This window comes from Protomyctophum bolini, assembly GCF_963924005.1.
Source record: "Protomyctophum bolini genome assembly, chromosome: 14".
Classification (NCBI taxonomy): Eukaryota; Metazoa; Chordata; class Actinopteri; order Myctophiformes; family Myctophidae; genus Protomyctophum; species Protomyctophum bolini.
This window is the reverse complement of record NC_137875.1, coordinates 12,839,212-12,862,165: the sequence shown is the minus strand read 5'-3', so window position 1 is coordinate 12,862,165 and position 22,954 is coordinate 12,839,212. Positions and strand designations below refer to the sequence as shown.

Here is a 22,954-nt window from a genome sequence, read left to right as displayed (position 1 = left end):
GGTGGTGGTGGGTGTGCAATCCTTTCCCTTGGCCATTCACACTTCAAGCCTCAATGCTTTCAGCTCTCAGCCTAAGCAAGGAAGACGGTCTTGTATGTTCGACCAGACAGAGGAGGTGACCCTTGGCCATGCTAGCTGCTCGTATGGAGCACAGACCTGCACATAGGCCAAGCAAAAGCAGTGCATGTGTGTGAAGGTCAGCTTCATGTCCTCTACCCTCCCTCCCCGTCTCAATCCCTGTCACACGCCCTCTCCTCCTCCTCCTCTATCCTCTCTCTATCTCTCTGTGTCTCCCACTCACTCACTCTTTCCGTCTGTCTCTCTCTCTCTCCTCCTCCACACACACACACATGTCTTGCTGCATCATTGCACACAGCTCAAAGCACCAATTATGACGTCGAGCACGCTTCACTGTCCACAGTTACACTGGCTTACTTGACTGTAGAGAGGGGTGGGGAGGGGGGGGTCGTTATTTACAATTTCGAGAGATGCATGCTGGAAGATAGAAACACTTCACCCGTTTTAAATCATATTTTCATATAATTGGTCACTAATCACTCACTAATGCCTCACTAATGCTCATTATAAGATAGCGCCAATTCCATCTACTCGCTCTGCATCTTATTTGTGAGCCGATGACAGTTCAGAAACATGCATACCAATGACATCACTGAGAATTCCTAGCCAAAACAAACTACAGCATAGTATACAGCAAAGAAATCGCACATGGTACAGTACTGGCAGGATTTGCTGTCAGAAATTAATGAAGGGAATTTGGTTTCTAGCTGAAAAGTTTTAAACAGCGAAGAACAAGATCAAAATGGGCTGTTGTGACGTGATGTACCGGTACTCAAACAGGGGCTTACATACCAACCGGGATAATTCTACTCAGACATGGATAGCACTGCATGTGCAACACACCATAATATAGGACAACAAGAATATCCCTGTTATGACACATTAAGACAACGATGCACACACACCCCGCCCCCTCTCCCTCTCATACAAAAACAAGTACTGTACGCACACATCAGATTTGCATGAGAAGCATCAGTGAGCGTGAAAATGGGGCTCATACAATAAGCCCTCGCAGACAATATGATGTGCATCTCTTCTCCCTTCAGTTATTTAGAGTCGTGTCAGTTCCTGTCCACTGGCACGGCACTAACAGTGCGATAAAAACCAAAATAGACAGCATTCCACTGCTGAGACAACGTCCACGAATATGGATACTGGAACGCTGAATGAATTCCATGAGCAGGCGATATGGCGACTAGGCCCACACTCAGTGGATCTACAAGCTCACAACACAACACGACAAACACATTACGTTGCTTAAGTTGTAGATCGACTATTTTTTGGGGCGTGCGACAGCACAGCACGAATATGTTTAAATCAAGTCTGAATCTAATAACTTTTTTAACCAGCATTTAAATCTTGTTAGGACCAGGAAAACTGTCCTCACGACGTACGTACATTTCTCAAACTCCACAACACTTGTGGACATTTGGCCCTCACAAGTATAGCAATACAGGGACACTCGCACAAGCCCCTGATGTTGAGCTCTTTAAGGACAATCACAGCTGAGGAAGGTAACTAACCCCCACTGTACTGTAAGCCGTGATCTCACTGCCCCGGGCCGGGCAGGCACTAGCCTGCTATCTCGCCTCCGCAGACCTGCCGGCCGCACCGGCTTAGCCGAGCCATTTTTTTCTTCCAATCTCAACCAGGAGATGCATGCATACTGCGAACGGATTCCCGTGTGCCAGCTCGGCTGCCTGGGCCACCGCCAGTATCAGGTGGCCCCCGGTCGGTCACCGTCACATGCCTCCAATGTCAGGAATACCAGTCAGCCACTCCCTCCCTTGGAGCCAGGTATCCCCTTCCTGCTTGACCCCTGACCCTCCCCCGAGTAACTCCCCGGGGAGTGAGGGGTCCTTTTAATAGACCGGTGACAGGCTAGAGAAGACATAACAGCGTGACACACACACACACACACACACACACACACACACACACACACACACACACACACACACACACACACACACACACACACACACACACACACACACACACACACACACACACACACACACACACACACACACAGAGGGAAGAGCAGCGTGTTGGGGCTGCCTCCTCCTCTGTGTCTACCCGGTCCCTCAGCACATATACATAGACACGGCTCCGCATGGCTCCAAATAAGACCCCTGACGGCGGACTGTAACTCGAGTGTACAAAATGGCTACAAATTGGACACTTTACTGTAACTCCCGAGAGTGTTTTATGAAATTTAACTGAATCCATTTGATTCCATAATCTCTCAGAGTTAAATTAACACTGCAGATTTTTACAGAGATCAAATCTGCTACACAAAAGTACGTTCACTTGAAGAAACAAGAAAAAAAACAGTATGGAAGTTATGGAGATAAAAGGTTTCTGCCCGACAGCAACAAAATGGGTAATGCCTCATCAAACTGTGTGTGTGTGTGTGTGTGTGTGTGTGTGTGTGAGAAATGGCTATATAGTATAGAGGCTGGTCTTGTGGATACAGTACTGTATCTCAGGGTATACATAGACATGGCTCTGATATATGGCCTCTCCTTGTCTGTGGATTAGCATACATCAGCGTGACTGGCCGCAGCTGCCCCTACATGGCCATCAGATCAGGCCCTACAATCAGGGATTAGTGGCCAAGGGAAAAACGGGTGGATCTCCGCTGGAGAGTAACGCATGAGTCACACATTCCACGCACTAAGTATTAGAGAAAGGAAGTTCATTTCGAAAGCAGAAGCTTTCGGGGATAAGGGCAACAGGCCGGTTCTTCTTCCAATAATTTTAGGTTTTGAAACGTATCGCTTTGCAGCAACACGTTGATCAAGCAGCGTGTGACGAGCGAGGAAAATGACTAAACAAAATCACAATTTGCTGTCAAAATCAACACTGCATTACAGGCAGTGGCTGTGGAGAGGGAAGGACAGTGTAAAAAGCAAACAACAACTTGTAGCATGCTGGTGTCAAGCTCAACACAGTTCGTGTCTGAATGTTGCTGCATGGCTTCCTGTAGCCTGTGAGCGGAATGCATGCAGTCTTGCAGTTACGCAAGTCAGGCCATCCTTCCGGGTTAAGATGGGTCTGGGAGGGGGGAGGGGGGGTGTAAACTGGTCAGGGGGTTTTTGCCCTGGGACAGCTGAGAAGTGTGCTCTCTCTCCCTCTCTGGCAACGCCAACAACACATGACATATGGACGTATGGCACGGCCAACAAGAACATGCAGCAGACAGTCCATTCTACAGATGACTCCTCTCTCTCTCATCCAACCCACTGTAGACCAGGGCTCTTCAGCAGGGAGTCCTCAGAGTTACCAAATCGTTGTGCGATAGGATTATTATTATTATTATGTCTTTACATTAAGCACATGAATGCTAGCATCCCTATTCTGAGTAGAACATAAGCCAACAATAGCAGACCTACAAGCTCACCTTGGCTTGCACTGCAAGACGTTGTGAGCTTGTAGATTTATTTTCGGCAAAGAGGCTTGGTGAACAGGGAAAAAGAGCAGACTTATGTACAGTGATCAAGTATTGACGATTTAAAGGTCTGAAAATGTACATTAACATGAATCCTGTCAAACAAGTCTATGAAGCCATCTATGAAATCTATGGAAAGGTAGAATCTGCAACACAATGTGTTGTGGTTCCAGCTTCTCTCTCAGCTCAGAGGTCCTTGGACTATCATGTTGGCCCCTGATGTAGACCTGTAGCCTGCATGTGTCCGTCCGTGTGTCAGTTACCGCTCCCAGTAGGCCACAGAAGAAACCCAAATATTTGATCCCTGCAGGATTCCTTATATACTGTAGGTCCAGTCTCATTTGTGGCAGACGGTATTTCTTCAAAACACACCGTTTGCTACTACTCAACTATTTTGTCCAAAACTCGCAAACTTGGTGCACAGTGTCTCTGGAGTCGTGCGATCCAAGATGCATATTTTTCAGATTCCCTTCCAATTGGCTATGGCAGCCTTCCAAAGACTGCGGAGCCCGGGTTAGGCATAGTGGTGGTGCAGGGTTGTTAGTGAGAGCGACAGCTGATGGCGGGGGGTGGGGACTGCTGCCAGATATTGTGAGAGATATAAGCAGCCAGGTCTATGAAAACAAAACCAAAATAAGTGACTATATAGGCCATGTGAGCAACATATATGCAGCTGAAATTTGAAGATTGAAGATCCACAAGCTCACAACGTGTTGCGTAGATCATCTGCCATTTTCAAAAAGAAAAGGTGAAATATTATATATTTGATATTATAGGTCTAATTAGAAAACAAGAGGGATCAGATGGGGTGAGAGTTTGGTGTCTGCGGAGACATTCATTTGCAAATGTTTGAGAACTTGTTTAAAACAATAATTGAAAACATTTGGAAGCAAGCCCCAAAAAAACGTCAACCCCCAATATTTACAGTACAAGCAACCTTACAGAAAAGGTTGCTTCTAATAAGCAGACGTGGAAACACTAGGTAGGCCGGGTTGCTCTGTTGCTCTGGCGAAATGCAGATGGCCCGTTGCCAAGCACGAGGGCATACACAGAGGAACAACATTTACACGCGGCTGCCAGCCGCATGCACCTCTGCAATCCACCGTCCACTACGTCGTCACTTGAAAAGGAACAGTAATGCTACACTGCATTCACTCTCTGTTCTAACACACTAGTAGTAGTCCACATACACCCACCGTCCATCTGGGCTATGGAACCGCAACAACGACTACAGATCCCATTGCCTGTAATGGCCATTCAAAAGAATATAAATAAAGAGAAAATTGTTGCTGTTAATTTAAATTTGGGCAAAGTGGACAAATTGGCTTAATGTCCGTGTGCAAGTACAGTGGCCATTTTGACACAGACACAGACACACACACACACACCACATCACCCATTTTCAATCAATATAGGCTAATTGGTCCTCACTAATACTGTTACATGACACACTTTCTGTCTGCTCTGTGTCTCAGAGGGCTGTGAACAGTTCAGAAACATGTCAACCATGGGATAATCAGAAGGTGGGTTTGGTCATTTCAAAAAAGATTAAAACCTATTTAATTATATTTGTATTACTTGTTATTGCTGTAAGAATGGCTTCCATTTCCGCACATCAACCTTCCAGGAAAATAACGGCTGCAGTTTCTATTAGCTTGGAATCCCCATCGATGATGACAATCTGATTGGTTGAAACAGCTTTCTAGCCGTGCTTAAACCACGATAATGGCACAGATAATCAAAACAAAGAGTTCAGCCGTGCTTTTCTCTCAGAGCGCAGCAGACTCGGTGGCTACGCTAGCTAGTTTCTTGGGACATTTGTGGTCGTAGTGGCTACATCTGATTTTTTTTTACATTTTTCTGCGATTATCTTAGTTTTAAGGGTAACTGTTATCTTAGTTTTAAGGGTAACTGTTAAATATTACACTAGGGCGAGTTCTGAAAGGTATTGCAGAAGTGCATTAATGATGATAAAGAACACCATCTCCTGTAATATTATTGCTTAATTAGAGAGGATCAATTATATTAAGATAAGATTGAAAATGGGTGAAGTTCTCCTAAGGTATACAGTAGGACTGATCGAGGATCAGATTCATGTGATTTGCTCTGGTACAGGGCAGGCAGAGTAATGTATGCAATCTTATAGAGTGAATGCACTCTGGTGAAACTGTCAAGCCGAGCACCAAGAATCTATATTGCTGCTGTAGGGTGGAAAGTGGAAACCGCATAATGTCCAAAAATGTTACATTTCAGAATTCAAATTATGAATTGCAAAAGTAGCAGATCTACAAGGTGAAAATGTGTCACTTCGCACCGCGTTTCGAGCTTGTAGATCTGCTGCGTTGATGATCCTTGTGTGTGACGCTGCAGTCTGATCAACTACACTTACTACAGCGTTATATTTACGGGGGGGGGGGGGGGTTGAATATGAACATAACAGGTTTCTGCCCGACAGTAACAAAATGCCAATTATGTAAATGTACAGGAATAATTGTATATACTGTATAGGCTACTGTATACTAGCAGCTACCATAACTTATCCATTCCTGGCGCTTGCTGCAGGATCAAAATTCACATTGGGTCACAGAGTAGCAGAAAACCTTTTCGAATTCTGAATTTAACAACTTTACAACCCTTTATATGACCGGAGTACCCCAGGTCTCAATACTAGAGCCGCTCCTTCATTCATTCTCTCCAACTCTCGCCGAGAAGTAAAGTTGGAAAGTAAAGTTGAATTCATATGTTCCAATGCCAAGAAAAACAATTAAATATAGGTCATCGCAATTATTTGTGTTTACTTGAATTTTGTCATGGTGACTGACAGCCCTGAGTGTCTGTCGATTCACGGTCCAGAGAACCTGAGGGAACGCTGCCCTCAAAATACCCACAAACCACTTGCATGTTTTTTGCACAACATGATGCCGTCCGTGGCTCAGGTGCCAAATCCCTCGACACTGGAGATTTTCCATTCTATCATTTTCACCCTGCTTCTGTTGTAAATGATTAAGCCTGTAGGCAGTAGTGGAAAGCAACCAAGTACATTTACTATAAAGTACTGTACTTAAGTACAATTTTGAGGTATTTACAACTTTCAGTACTTCTACTTCTATACTCCACTACATCTCAGAGGCAAATATTATACGTTTTACTCAACTACAGTATATGAAATCTTTGCCAATTTGGATTATTATTACAAAAGACACATTAATTGATTGATTGATATTAACTAATTGTAGATTTATTTATTTTAATAAATAAGAAAACTGCTTCACGATTATTCGATTAAGTCCCATCATAATGTGGGTTATTGGTTCTAAATGTGAGTTTGGATATTATTTTGGGTTAATTGACCCTTCTTTAAGCCTTGAGATGCATGTTGAATGATGGGATTTCTCCATATCAATCATTTCAGTGGCAAGAGCTTCAAAATGTCTTCTAAATCTAGTCAACAAAGCCTGCAGTAGCCTATGCACTAGAAAAATGTGCATAACATTATTTCAATGAACTAGAAATACGAGGCAATGTTAGAGGGAGAAACAGTATCCAACTCAAGCAACTTTAACGGCCAGAGTTCTCGCGGTAAGACTACGGTGTATTATTGCCATCACCTGGGCGGGTGAGTCGTGGAACTTTCCCAACGTTAAGCTGTGTTGTGTTCAACAGCACAGCCAAGCAAAATACCATTGACAGCTATGCAGTGACGGAAGCTTGCCCAGCTTAGCAATGGTTGCTAAACTATTTGGATTGGCATCGGACAATGGCTTTTGGGGTGGGCTTTAGCAAATGGTCCATTGCCCAGCCAAACCTAAGGTCTTAATAACACTGTTGGAGAGGAAGACGGAGGAGCGTTTGTGAGAACGGGTGACACAGCTGTGAGTCAACGACGGGCGAAAGAGTGAGGACGAGGACACACCACGCTATGCAACACCACCTCTCACCCCAAACCCAAACCACCCCTTCATCTTTGCATCTCCCCCAAGTTTCCACCTCCCCCACTACTGAGAGCCATATACTCCCACTTTCCACATGCATTTTCTCGCCTCTGATTGTGAGTTCCTAGTATTGCCCACCACCACCACCCCCACCTTCCAAATATGCATCCCATTTCTGACACATACCAACATGGCCACCGGCCTCAGCAGTCTGACACATACCAACATGGCCACTGGCCTCAGCAGTCAGCTGAACGCAGATCCGGTTTCCCTCCTTTAATACTCCTAACAAGCCTCTTCCCTCAGCGGCCAAGTGTCAATCCCCCTTCCAAAGTCACCCAAGAGGACTGCAGAGCGATGTTTCTCAAACATTTTCCAACGTCAGGCCAGGGGATGCCCGAATAATGATATCGTCACTGTCAGGCAGAAACCGTAGTTCACCTCCTCTAGTAGCTAGTCTTCATTTACCACAGTGGTTCCCAAACCTTTGCAGCTCTCAAGTTCAACCCAAAAGATAGGGTGGGTAGGCCATCTACTGGTCCCCAGGACTCCCAAGATACATTATGATCATCACTTCAATCCTATTAAAAAACATATATAGTGAACATTTTATTTTTTTATTTCTTTGAATATTTGACAAATATTTTGTACAAATAAATAAATAATAATAAACATTATGGGGGCGAAATTACATTAGTTTTTAGTTGATTTTAATTGATTTTATTTATTTAGTGTGGCGGGAATACATTTTATTCACGCGGTGGGCAATACGACGGCCACGGCCCATAAGAATTGGTCCACGACTGCCATGAAAAAGAAAAGAAAAAGGTCCCGACCCATTGGTTGGGATTGGGAAGCAGGGATTTAGCAGACAGGAGATGCAAACCAGAACACACAACAGCAGCAGAGCTACAAGATGGATGCCTCGTTATGTTCACAGCCCTGGGTTTATTGTCATCATCTTCTGACACACGCTGTACACTCTGCACAGTATGGTGGACGATGAGTGCATGGCTATGGCATATACTGTATGCCATAGCCATGTGGCATAGCATACAGTATGTACTGTATGCACATATGGCATATACTGTATGCATACTATATGGCTATGCTATGGCATATATACTGTATGCTCAAAAAAAGCTTGCAGATATGCTATAATAATATAGAGATAAGGGGTTTCTGCCCGCAACAATACATTTCCTTCCCTAGCACAAAATATTCTCAGATGGGGGTCCATGGGCCAAAACAATTTTGGGTTCCTTGACCCGAGACGGTTTGAGCAACACTGTCAACTGACTGCTACAATGTGAAGGTCTATTTCGATTTGTTTGGTCACAGCTGACTGCCTTGATGGACAAGATGCCCAAGGAGGTAATTAAAAGCAGACGGTGGAAAGGCCACAGACACTACAGCACCTAGGGGTGGACCAGTTAATCCAACTAATCCATTTGATCGATACTTTAAGCAGATGATAACGTTTTGGTCCCAATTTTGGGTATGTCAATATTGGATATTTTTGCGGTTAAAATGATTGTGATGTTCTTTTAACAAAACATTTTAAGAATAATAATCGGTTTAACCACTTTAACCCTATTTTATGCCATGGATATTTAAAACATCACACCCGTGTGAACTGAGCGGTGTAATCCACTGCTCCATTCGACAACACACCACTCACGAATCTCACGATAGCCAGAAATGGATGGAAAAAGAGCTGTGTTCTGACAACAAGCCTCTGCAGAGCAACAGCAGGAGAGACACAGATCAATTGCAAATAATAAATTATAATACAAAAATATACATCCCATATACATCCCATATACATATATCAACAATATTTTTTAAACGCAGCTTTTTGGTTTATTTATTTACATGAACTTATTGGTTATTGGTTCAAAATGACGGTTTTCGATAAATATTTTGAGATGAGTTGGCTTTACACCTTTGCAGAGGTTTGCATGACTCACCCCATGATTCAACCTGTATGTAGGCTACTCAACGAACACTACAGTAACGACTTCTCCCTTCTGGCTCCAAAACTATGGAATGCACTTCCCATTGCTATCAGAACTGTGCAGACTCACTCCCAATCTTCTGCCGCAGTCTGAAAACCCACCTCTTCAGACTACATCATGGCCCGTAGCACTTGCCCTAGCCCTGACGACCTTACAGTCATATGCAAAGGACCAATTTATGTAACTTAGATAACATTTTATGTAGCCTTATAGCTTTTTTTCATGTAGGAATAGCACTATAAAGTATACATGCATAGTTTCATTATATAGATATTCCACCGTTACGTACTTAGCATACGTATGATTCATGATAACTACTTTTTATTGTATGAGATGTATTGCCATACTTTTATGCTTAATGTAAATCGCTCTGGATTAAGAGCTTCTGCTAAATGCCTAAATTGTAAATTGACTAACGAGCACACGTGTTGTTCATCTCCCTTTCTCCTACCATGACACAGAGAAAAATAAAGCATACTAACTATGTTAGTTCCATTGATCCAAGCCGCGACACAACCTATTGATTGATCATTGAAATAAACGTGCACAACGCCCGGCCCACGACACGGCATCTGAAGGCGGGGGCTGCCAATGCTCAGGTCCAAAAAGGTTGAGGTCGTTGCAAGATGCACTTCCAGATCCTTTATAATCTGGGGCGTTAACATTGCAGGGAGAGATATCACAGGCTATGAAAGGGGATGCATCGATGTCAGCGTGTTGACGAGGTATATAATAATCCCCAGCAGACTTCATTAGGTTGCTATGGTGGAATGTGTGAAATAGCGCCATTGTCCCCATGTCTTCTTTTTTATTATTTTGATTCTCCCCTTCAACTACAGGTGCCAACCGGAACATAGAACTTAGAAGAACCATGTATCCAGATCCAGAAAGAACCTTTCAGACGTATAATTAAATTATGCTATAGTTTTTCTGTAAATGAATGCCCTTCTTGATCATACTACAGTGTTACTACACGAAAGCATCATAAGTAGCAGATCTATGAGCTCAAAACGCATCGCTTTCGCGACACAAATGAGAGTCCTGAAAACAGTTTTGGAATTTGGACATATGAGGTTTCCACCGACCTGACAGAGACGATACTTCCAGGGGTCTCCCACGTTTTGTGCCCCTCTACATCAAAAAGATTTCTCGGAAAATAACGGATCTACAAGCTCACAACGTGGCGGGTTGTTTGTGGCGTAAACCATAAACCATCACCTAATAGCCCTTCAAAGAACCATTATGTTTCTGAGTAAGAGATTACCGACCTTATAGTTATTGTGTAACATCAACTCTTTAATTGGAGCTTGCAATTTAATAAAGCGCCACATCCGTAATGACAGCTGTTCTGTTGAGTAGTCCATCTATGCATACATAATAGGAGGGTATTGCAATGCAACGAGCAACCATGGTGTGTGTGTGTGTGTGTGTGTCTGTGTGTCCGTATTGAGGTCAAACATAACATGTAGGTAGCCATGAAAACATGGCTTGATTGTGCTATTAGAATGAAATTGTTCTGTGCAACTCGGTTCTCAAAGTGTGGTTTACTCTGACTGTGTGGACCCCAAAATATTTGTAGGCTATGTCATGCCACCCCCCTATGAAGGTTGGGCTGTGTGTGTGTGTGTGTGTGTGTGTGTGGGGGGGGGGGGGGGGGTGACATAGAAATATTTTGGGGCACACAGCTGCAGATAGATCAGAACGTACACACACACACACACACCTGAGGCAAAGCAGCTCAATTAACTAGTGTGTCACTCACACGCTGTGAGGGGAAGGCCACTGGAAACTCAATCGCCAACCAGTACAGTCCAGGGCCTAGCAAGCAGGCCCGGTGTTCAAAATACAACCACAAAGTGCACTAAATGTGTCGTGCAAACTAGCGGACCCTCACGGCCAGTCAGTGACAGTACAGCAGCCTACAGAGTAGCCTACTGTACAGTAGCCTACAGACTACTGTGCAAGAGTACTATACAGTAGCCTACATCCTACTGTGCAAGAGTACTGTACAGTAGCCTACGGTAGGCTCTACTGTGCAAGAGTACTGTACAGTAGCCTACGGTAGGCTACACGGTACTATACAGTAGTAGGCTATACAGAAATGTACAAGAAATCAAGAATGTACAGTAGTATAGGTTACAGAGTAGGCCTACTGCACAGTAAAGCTACAGAGTACTAGTCTACTGTACAGTAGGCTACAGAGTACTGTACAGTATGCTACAGCAGTGGGGGGGGGGGGTAAACCAAAAATAATGCACAGTGTACTCAGCATCCAATATGAGGGTTGACAATTGACATAATTATCAACACTTGAACACACACACTTGAACACCCGATCTACAGTACATGCTCTGAGACTGAACAGCTCCTATAGATGTGTCTATTGGCTAACAATTTGGTGTATGATGGGGGGTGGGGGGGGGGGCGACTAAGTACCAGTGCCAATCCCGGGGGGGTTGCGTGTGTGTGCACGCGCGGCATCCTACCTTGCTTTTGATGTTGCAGTGGCAGCACACGGTCCACATGTACTTGAGGGTCCTCCAGAGCAGTATGATGAAGAGACCCCCGAAGAACGTCACCATGGAGGACGCGAGGAAAGCCCACCACATGCGCTGCCCATTGTTGTCGCAGGGCACCTCGGACGAGAAGGGGATGACCACGTCTTCCATCTTAGACATGAAGATCGCGGGCGGAGGGGGGTCCACCAGGAGCGGCTGGGACTGGGACTGGGGCGGCGGGTTCACGTTATTATCGACAGTGTACTGCTGGGTCCTCATAGAGCCAGGTCCAGGGCTGCTGCTGCCAGTGCCATGGTCGCGGGTGCGGGTGGTCGGCTAGCATGGAGACACGGACACTGCATGGAGGAGCTGCTGCTGCGCGCACAGCCCGCGGTGCCAGCGACCCCAGCCCCACCACCAACCACCAGACATGTTATGTTGTGTTGTTTAATATGTTATATGCTTGGAAAATAATAAAATAAATTAAAAAAATAAATTAAATATTCGCTTGTCGAATTGGCCTTGCTGCTTCTTCTTCCTTCACACGTACCCCCTTCTCTTCTATAATGTTAGTCCCCCATTATTATTATTAATATCCTTTTATGTCAGTAACAGACTCAAGTCTATAATGGAACGCTTCTTCCACCAGCCGTGTCGGTGTCACAGCCTGGCTGCTGGCAGCAGAACGCCGCACAGCACCACCACAACCGCCGCCGCGCCACGAAGCCACGGTCCACAGTAGAAACGGCTTGGAGACGACAGGCATTTAAATCCGCAACAATATGACGAGCCCGACCCAACGCACGCACGGCACGAACGTCGAAGAAGGAGTTGTTTTTATTCTGAAGGCTGTCCAGACGATTCTTCTGTCATGAGGAGGAGGAGGAGGCCGAGTGCCATGGTTGGTTGTGGTGGAAAAACACACCATGCAGCGGCGTCTTCGGTTTCCTGCAGCCGTAACGCGGCTGCCAATAATTATGTCCTGATTAAAGGGAAATTAAAGTAAAAAACTATAACAGGAGTGTAGCTCCTGTTCTTGTGACTGAGCGCTCCTCCGTCCTCCTCCTCTCTACTAGCCGTCTTCCATGGAAGAGGAGAGGGGAGGGAGGGAAGGAGGGAGGGGGTATACCCTGCCTAGGCTGCCGATGATATACACACCACTGGCGACGCGGCGGAGAGAGAATCGATTTCACTTTTTCTTTTTCGGCGTCAAACTAATCGATAATAAAAGCCTTGGGACGGCTTAAAAACCGGGTTGTTTTTCATTGAAAACGACGAGGAGGAGCGATATAGAAATTTTATAATTTCAACAAGTCTGCCGAATATAGGCTAATGTTGTGTTGTCCGTGTCCACTGCAGTGCGTCGCTCGTCGCCCACATAATAATAACCTTGCCGGGCGCGTGCGTGCGTGGTTCTTCTTTTCGTCGATCTTTATTGTTGTTGTGTTGTGTCCAATTCAAATTTGTATGTCTCTAGTGCTGCGTAAAAATGAAGCGGCGTGTTGCCGTGTTTGTGTGCCCCCGTTCCGTTCCCTCGGTGCGTCTGCAGAGAGACGACAGGCTCGTGTTTGTAGCAGCCAGCTGATAGCGCCTGTCAGAGAGCCGCTCGATCGGCGCGCGCACACACACGCACGCGCACTCGCGGGGGGGGGGGGCATGTAAAGCAGTAGGGTTCGCAAAGTGGGGCCCAGGCAGGTAGGGCAGAGCCTATATAATACTATACAATACATACTGTATAATTATGATATATCATAGGGGCGACAGTGGCTCAGGAGGTAGAGCAGGTCGGGCCAATGATCCATGGTCGGCGGTTCGAATCCCGGCTCCTCCTGTTTACATGTCGAAGTGTCCTTGGGCAAGACACTGAACCCCAAATTGCTCCCGATGTGCTGGTTGGTACCTTGCATGGCTTCCGCTGCAATCGGTGTGTGAATGGGTGAATGTAATGCACAATCTATGTAAAGCGCCTTGGATAAAGGCGCTATATAAATGCACCATTTACCATTTATACATACACAGATACCGGTACATATATACTACAGTATGTACATGTATACTGTGTGTGTGTGTGTGTGTGTGTGTGTGTGCTACAGCATGTTTAACTATAATGTCATGCAAAGCAAATTGGGACGCCTGGTTGAAAGTGGTTTGGAGGTGGTGCGGGGGGGGGGGGTCAGGGCTGGGGGGTGTTGAAATGCAACGAGGTTTAGAACCACTGTATTCAAGTAGTACAGTGTAAGCTGGAGTATGAGGGTGTCTCTTGCTTAGGGCCCTGAATAGCACTGACCCCATACAGCCCAGAGCAGCAGCAGTGGCGGCATGGCAGGTGCACGCAGCCATCTGCCACTAGGCTCCGAGTCCGGACCCCTTCTTGGAGGTCACCGGGCAATAAATGTGTCAATAACCCTCCCTGGTTTCCTCTGGAAGTACTCTATTACTGTAAATTCCCCCACTTCAGTTGGGAAAAATTACACAACGTCATTGATTTCTGAGGTGATTTTTACAGGAGGCATGACAATTAACCATGCACTTAAAGCCCTATATAGGGCGTCTAACAATGGCGGCCATTTTTGTGGTTCCACGGTCAGATAGAAATCCCATTCATTTTTCTGTTGAGATTTCCTGTGTGGGAGTTTCTTCTTTATCATGACGTCAGGCACTTGGCTGTCCTTCTCCTACACACCTGTCGCCTGTAGGTGCGTACCTGCCACCTTGCTTTCCATTGAGAAAAATATTAGGCTAGGATTTTTTTTTTAATAATTACTATTCAAATTTTCAATTATTCTTTTCACCCGACGGGGGAGTTTCCCCAGTAGGACGGAACACGGTGTAGCTAATCAGTACACCTCAGTAATGGCCGCGCCCAGGGCGCCCCTCCATTGCAGTCTAAAACTGCACTTTATCCCTTATTACTAGTAGGAAGGGGGCGTGACCATTTACACAAACCCACCACCATTTTCATGCTCGCCATTACTGAGGTGTACACCTGTCCTACAGGGCACTAAGGCCCAGGCCACAAGTATATGGCTCTTTTGCTAAACGCATATTATTTTGTACGTTTGGGCCTTTCAGCCACTCAAACTGGAGGTATTTGGAAACTGATAAATAAGTGAATATTTTCAAAAATATCCGTATCAGTGGAGCTGTGTAGTCATGCGAAACGGAGCTTTTGAGAAACGATGTCACCGCTTATTAGTGCATATCATTTTTACTATAATTAGGTGAGAAATGCAGCTTGTGCCTGCATGGAAACTACTTTAAAACTTTGTCCCCCGTAACACCCTATTTGATCATACTAACTACAGTGTCACACATAAACATAAGTATCAAAATTAGCAGATGTATCTGGCTTGTAGGTCTGCTACTTTTGCTATTTTTTAATTAGAAATAAGTAACTGTTTTGGACATATGAGGTTTCCACCCGACAGAGACGGTATACTTACAGTAACAAAAGTGCTCATTATGAAGAATGTGCACTTCAGATTCTGGCCAACCGTGGGTCCGACCGACCCCTGTGGTGTGGGTGTGTGTCGAATATGAAGTCGGTGGGGCGAACGGTACTCGAGTTACGTGGATTACAGACGTACACACAGAGACTTGGTGCATTTATAGATAGATGTGTCACTCATATGTTATACGCGTAGGCTATTCCAAAATAGCCGATCTACAAGCTTACAAGGCATCGCAATGTGACACAGGCCTAGTGAGCTTTCCATGCCATGGTAAAGCATTCAGGAAAATTGCTTTTTTCCCGAAGTCTCCTGAACTTGAGCACCCCTCACCAACCTTAATCCGGTCGTCTTAACGCACCGCTCCCTCACCAACCTTAATCCGGTCGTCTTAACGCACCCCTCACCAACCTTAATCCGGTCGTCTTAACGCACCCCTCCCTCACCAACCTTAATCCGGTCGTCTTAACGCACCGCTCACCAACCTTAATCCGGTCGTTTTAACGCACCCCTCACCAACCTTAATCCGGTCGTCTTAACGCACCCCTCCCTCACCAACCTTAATCCGGTCGTCTTAACGCACCCCTCACCAACCTTAATCCGGTCGTCTTAACGCACCCCTCCCTCACCAACCTTAATCCGGTCGTCTTAACGCACCGCTCACCAACCTTAATCCGGTCGTTTTAACGCACCCCTCACCAACCTTAATCCGGTCGTTTTAACGCACCCCTCACCAACCTTAATCCGGTCGTCTTAACGCACCGCTCACCAACCTTAATCCGGTCGTTTTAACGCACCCCTCACCAACCTTAATCCGGTCGTTTTAACGCACCCCTCACCAACCTTAATCCGGTCGTCTTAACGCACCCCTCAACAACCTTATGTCTAACCAATGACTAGTCTAAACTAAGTATATGCACCCCGCCATTTGCTATTTTTGTCCAAAAGTGCCCTCTTACGGGATTTCAGCCCCTGGGTCTCTAACACTCTCTGCACGTCCCTGCCTTGGATATTGAGTTGTCTCTTGATACTTGAGTTGTACTCATATAGCCTCCTACAGCACTGGTTCCCATACACTGGGTCGGGACCCATTTGATAGGCTATTTTCACTAGTTTGGGTTCCCGGGAGAATGTCTAATTCCTGTTTTGGAAAAGGAAGGGATGTCCGCACACTGTTTCTCTGCTCCCAGGAAAATTATTTATTGAAACAACGTGTAACACCTGTGTCGTATAGGTAGGTACAGTAGTGTAGAACAGTTACCAAATTACAATGAAGGGTTAGACGTTGGACTAGTTAGGTTTGTCTACTGGAGCCAGAGGGGTAAATAATGAGACCAGATACAAGTCACTGAGTTGGTCGGCTCAAATATTTTATATAAATTTGGTATAGATGAATCTTAGGTTTTTAAACCTCAGGGGTTTTTTAAATCTGTGGGTGCACCCAACTACACTGACTGATTGACACCTTGTGCAACTTTGTTGCAGTATTGAAACCAGCACATTTAGTATTAATCCAAATTTCACAAACAATTGCTCTTTGAATTTAAATCCAAAAACAAACACTTCACATGTACAATAACCCGGACAATGAATCAAAACACATTGGATGACAATAAACCCATACAGCACTAAGTGGCTATAGAAATAGTCCAAAAGACTCTATATACCTTAGTGTATGTGTTCACTATTACAGCCTGCACTGCTCCTTGCAGGGCAGAGAGTTGTGTATGCGTTGGTTTAATTGTCCTGTCCAGTCCTGCACTGTTCCTCACAGGGCAGAGGGTGTGTGGAGTATATGCGTGTGACAATGTCCAGTTCTAGTGTGTGTAGTCTGTGTACACCGCCCAATACTGCACTGCTCCTTGCAGGGCAGTGTGAGGAGCAACATTGAGTCAACATGTGTAACAATTTCCTACCACACTGGGGGGACAAGGGCTACGGCTCTGGATCTGTCCCAAGGAGAATTCAACACGGTCTGGGTTCTTCCAATCACGGGTAGCTCGCCATCCTTAGGCTGACCAGAGTCGGGCTGAATCAGAGATGAATCCAAACAAAAAACCTGACCTGCATAAAGCAAGGCCAGAGGCATCTCTGTGATAATGTCTAAAACAATACCTTCATGAACACAATTCTGTATAAGGTTTCATTTCAAATACTTATTGGAAATAAATACATTAAACCTTTGAAATTCACAATAATGTAACAATTACAATTCAATTCAGCAGTAGTCCAACTAAAACAAAACAAAATTAATCTTCCTCTCACAGCTAATGCACCAAACACGTACTGTTTGTCACTCACCAAGGTTTGCAAACGGAATCAGCACAGTGCTGCTTTAGATGACTCAATGTTGCTCCTCACAACAGCCTAAAGTCATTAATGCTGTGTTTTGTTGCACACAACTGACGTTATTATTCTATATTTTCTTTAACAGAAGTTTAGCTTGTCACTCTGTCTGCAGCTCTCCTCTCTGTTCTCACTCTAGCTGTGCTCTCTCCCATTGATTAGGAGTCGTTTCACCTGCCGTCCCTGCCTGAACTCAGACAAGTTTGGGCAGTGTGTCAACTAATTAGGATGAACTGATCTGAGGGCGTTTTCTGTGTTTAGTGTTAGTGTAATGAGGGATATTAATTAATTGTCACTTTTTAGCAGTTATTTATTTATTCATATAGAAGAATGATTTAGCCCATTTTAATCAATTGTATTTATCTATTTATTGTTAAGGGTGATTTAGCCCATTTAATTTTTAACCCACTTTCTGGACCTGGGTTACATCAAGGTACATCAGGTATGACATACCTGAGGAAGACCCACAAGGGTCGAAACGTTGTTTCAATAAAGAATTTTCCAGGGAGCAGAGAAACAGTGTCCGGACATCCCTTCCTTTGTCATTTGTACGTATATTTTTGACCAGCACCTGTAGAATTTCTGGAGATGTGTGCTTCCTGTTGGATCCTATCTCTAATTCCTGTTTTGGGTCACTGTCCTCAACCAGACAGTGACCTTGTGGTTAGAGTGTCCGCCCTGAAACTGGGAGGTCAAGGTTCGATCCCCGGCCGGGTCATACCAACACCATCAATGGGTTGGATTGGGGGTCAAATCAACTAATGATGATTCCCGAGCGTGGCGCACGCTGTGGTTCATCACTCCTGATGATCACTCATCATGTACTGTACGTAAAGGAGTAGTTCATGCAAAAAAAGACTTATTTTCTATCAATTAGCCTACACACAACATGAAGTCTTGAATTAAATTATTGTTTTTTTTTTATCGCATTCCTGATCCAATAATTTGATGACCGGCTCATTGGTCAGTTGGAGACTGATCAAATGCCCTTTAACAATTCGCTCGGGGCATACATCCAGCGTATCAGCCTGGTATAACTAAACTAAAGTGACCTAAGTAAATTATACGGTTAAACCTAACCTTACTCCTAACCTTAACCTTCGTAAGACGGTGCCGAAACCTAACCCTATTCCTAAACTTAACCCCAGTAAACTCTGAACTTATTTGTAACCTTATAAAGTAAAAAATAAAATACAGAATACAAGAACCGACACACTGAGCTGTCAGCTTACAGTGTAAGGATTACACCACTGCAAACTTTTGGCTGAATCGCAGAGTTATGACAGCAGATCTTGTGCTCAGATCATTTGAAAAGCAAACATGCATGGAGAGTTTTAAGGTGCTAAGAAGATATACGACTGGGGTGAAGTCCAAGCTAGTAATTTACTCTCCAAGGAATAGTTTGCCTCTTCAAAAATAGCTGCTGTAGCAGTAAATCTTCAGGTCTTTCATGTCAAGGACAAGGATCTCCAAATGAATAGGCCTTTGGCCGTGGTGGACCTCCGCAACAGAACATTTATGTTCAAATAATTCTGCTTTATTGTTATATATTTTTTAAGATATGTTTTTTGTAGATCTACAAGCTCACAATGCATTGTGATGTTTGGTCACCTAGTTTTTTAATAACCCAAGTATAAAATAGGGTTAAACTGATTGTTATGCTACAGTATGCTAACTACATTTTGCCAGGGGAACCCCCTCAAGGACCCCAGGGTGTCCCCGGACACCACTTTGATATGCCATCAGGCATCAGAAGCATTTCTGACTTGACACCACTGTACACGCCTGTGCCTTTAATTGTACATATCACAAAGGTTTTCAACGCGACACAATGTGAGCTTGTAGATCGGTATAAGTATAAAGCATGGCTTAATTGGTTAATGTATGTTTTGTAACAAAGTCACTTGATTTTTTTTGTAATAATTGTAGTGGAGTAGACAGTAAAATATTTGCCCCTGAGATGTATCACTGACAGCATACATTTAATGTTGCAGCCCGACTTACGCCATAAGAAAGGTAGCCTAAAAGTATCTCAAAAGTACCTGAAAGATTGTACTTAACTCAAGTATACTGTATATGTACTTGGTTACTTTCCACCACTGCCTGACCAGTGAGAAGCATTGCTAGCTTGTCCTCCTGCTGGTCAAATGAGGAACTGTCACAGTCCAGGACTCCAGGTAGATGATGGCTTGGACATTTCCTTTCCCCCTCCATGCCAAGGACCCCTTAGCTGAGAGAGAGATGAAGTACTTGCGCACTCTGCTTGCACAAGTAACTAGAAAATACTGTTCCTGAAGAAACAGTGTGGGACTGTGGGCTCGACTCTACTCGATTATGATGTACAGTAGGCTATTGACCTACATGGCCCGCTTCCCTCTGTCTTCCTACTGGTTGACCCACATGACGCCACAGTCCAGAGGGCAAACTGCTCCGGGAATAATTACGATAACACTAGTGGACTCACTACTCAAGTGCTTTGAGTAGGCACGTAGTGCATAGAAAAGCGCTATAAAATTGCAATCCATTATAGGGTTTTGTTCTGGTGCCAACAGAAGGCAAGATAAATGAACATCGCTGTGGTGCTGCTAACTCCAGCGTGAACTGGACAGCCTCACAGCTATGCATGCTACTGGACACATCTTACTGCTGGCTCTTACTGATTGGCTGGATGTCCAGAGCTCCAGGCTCTCTCCTTCCTCCAAATTCCTTAACCCAGCTGACATATTATGGGTCCTCTGGCCAGTGATGTCACAGCCACCCACCCCCACCCCACCGTTGGGTTCACTGAGGCGAGAACACCCAATGCCCCGAAACATCAAAACATGGCCCACAACATAACTATCATATGTTGCATGTGCTTCTGAGGACTCACTATAGTCACTGCTGCTACATGCTGTGAGCTTGTAGATCGGATATTTTCAAATACAGTAGCAGATGTATATTTTAGTAGGGTTATGGTAGATTAAACCGATTTTGCTATATGTGTTTATGGAACCGTTTTCAAATACCCAAAACAGCAAAAGTTGCAGATCTACCAGCTCTAAACGAAGCTTGCGTGGATATGCTACTTTTGATGCTGTAGTTGTAGTGTGATCAAGTAGGCCGTTCATTTACAGCAAAAAAAACCCCACAAAAGATCAAATATGGAGATAAGAGGTTACTGTCCCGACACATGATATAAAAATGAATTTCTACGACTATACGCTCACAGTGTCCTTCCCGTCTCCTCCTTGGCCTGTTTTAGAAAGTGGTGGGCTCTAGCAAGGCCCCCCGCCGGGGTGTGTGTTTCAACACAGCTGCTGACAGCTCATCTGAAACCCGAGAAGACGGCAGTCTGACAGCCACGGATCTTTGTAGTCAAAGTACGACGTGGCCTTTCTCCTTTCGTTTAAGTCAGAGACTATCGTCATCATATTAGGCACGGCTTCACTTCCGTTTTTTTCTATTTTACTTGGGTTTTGCTTTTTATTAGCGACTTCATAGTGCAGGAGCCTTCCTTGAGTCCTCCCTTCCACGTGTCATATACTTTCATAGTAATTTTACTTTACTACAGTTTAATACTGTACTGTAATTTCTACCCCCACTATCTCAGAGGCAAATTGTGCGTTTTACTAGTATTGGTAAACTTTAGTTTCTAGTTATGTAGGTTCAGATTATATTCCTACAAAGCATAATATACAGAATTCAATTAAGCCCTACTTCATAGTTTGTCTACTCAAAAATAGATGATCTTAATAAGCTCGCAACCTTTGTGAGGTTATATCTTTTTAAGAAAGGTTTGGACACATTTTAAACTTCACAAATAGGACATTCTGCACACATACCTTAAATTTCTTGTACTTTATTATTGTAGTGTCACTACCTTTCTACTTGAGTACAAGACTTTTACTTAAACCCATATTTCTCTATTGTGTTCTTGCTACTTTTAACCCTTTAAAAGCGCTAATCATTTTTGAATTACGAAACAGTTTGAAAGAACTACTGATTTCAAAGGCGTTTGTAGAATCGAACCTCAGGTCTTAAAAAAAAAAAACTAACAAATGTGTAGTACAAAGTTCCACCGCTGAAAAATGTCCAAAGGGCCTGTGGGAACTACCACCTGACGGGCCTCATGTCATAAGCCCATGATCTGTCAGCACAGGGAGCAGCCAGTTAAGTTCCGCTGGGACTTTAGGGGGCTAGCTGAAGGAACTATAGCTCTCGCCCCATACCAACAGCTGGCCCTGTGCAGGGGGATAATCAATCCCTCTAGATCCTATTGCTGAGCCAGCGATAAAAAGCAGCGATGATATACAGTGACATGTATGCAGCATGTGCCCGTCCGCCCGCGGTCACTCCCTGCCGCCGTGTGACTGCATGTGTCCCTCTTTGGGACTATGATTGTTACTACCGGACCCGTTTAGACTCCCAGCTGGCCGAGGTGTAGGGCGACAGCCATATGCATAGCCGAATAGAATAGATCTGCTATTTTTGAATAGCCATTGGTTGGGTTTCCCAAACGCATATATGGTGTAAGACTTGTAGTGCTGCACATGCTCAGTTGCTCCTCTAGGCCGCACACAGAAGCCTGTGAACATAGACATTTCGTGCATAGATGTGCCACGCAATGAGGCCTGCAGGCCTGGTATCGTAGGCCTCAGGTCTACCATTCTGAAATTTAACTTAATAATATTTGGACTGCTGGACAGCTGACAGTAGGCTCTCAAATATATACAGTATATCCATCCATCCATCTTCAACCGCTTATCTGTAGTCAGGTCGCGGTGGCAACAGCTCCATCAGAGTGCTCCAGACTTCCCTCTCCAGAGCAACATTAGTGACTTCCTCCTGGGGGATTCCGAGACGTTCCAAGGCCAGTAAGTCGATGCGTTTCCTCCAACTGCGCCTTGGTCTGCCACGGGGTCTCCTCCCAGTGGGACGTGCATCGAGGACCTCCCTAGGGAGGCGCCTGAGAGGCATCCTAACAGATGCCCAAACCACCTCAGCTCTAAGGGAGATGCCAGCCACCCGTTAAAGAAAACTCATTCCGGCCGCTTGTATTCGCGACCTTATTCTTTCCGTCATGACCCACACTTCATGACCATAGGTGAGAGTAGGAACGAAGATTGCTTGGTAGACGGAGAGCTTTGCCTTCTGGCTCAACTCTCTTTTCGTCACAACAGTGCAGTACAGCGACTGC

The 22,954-nt window shown here is 44.8% G+C and overlaps 1 protein-coding gene across 11 annotated transcripts in view; it reads right to left on the bottom strand.

Moving 5' to 3' along the window:
- LOC308328683 (calcium-activated potassium channel subunit alpha-1a) overlaps positions 1–13,501 on the bottom strand; it is a 223,450-nt gene extending 209,949 nt beyond the window's left edge. For all 11 annotated transcript variants that reach the window (XM_080782710.1, XM_080782713.1, XM_080782716.1 and 8 more), the window contains exon 1: positions 11,969–13,501. In XM_080782710.1, the coding sequence (XP_080638836.1) occupies positions 11,969–12,259 (291 nt within the window). In that variant the 5' untranslated portion in view covers positions 12,260–13,501. The remainder of the gene's footprint in view (positions 1–11,968) is intronic.
- Between the last annotated feature and the right edge of the window lie 9,453 nt (positions 13,502–22,954).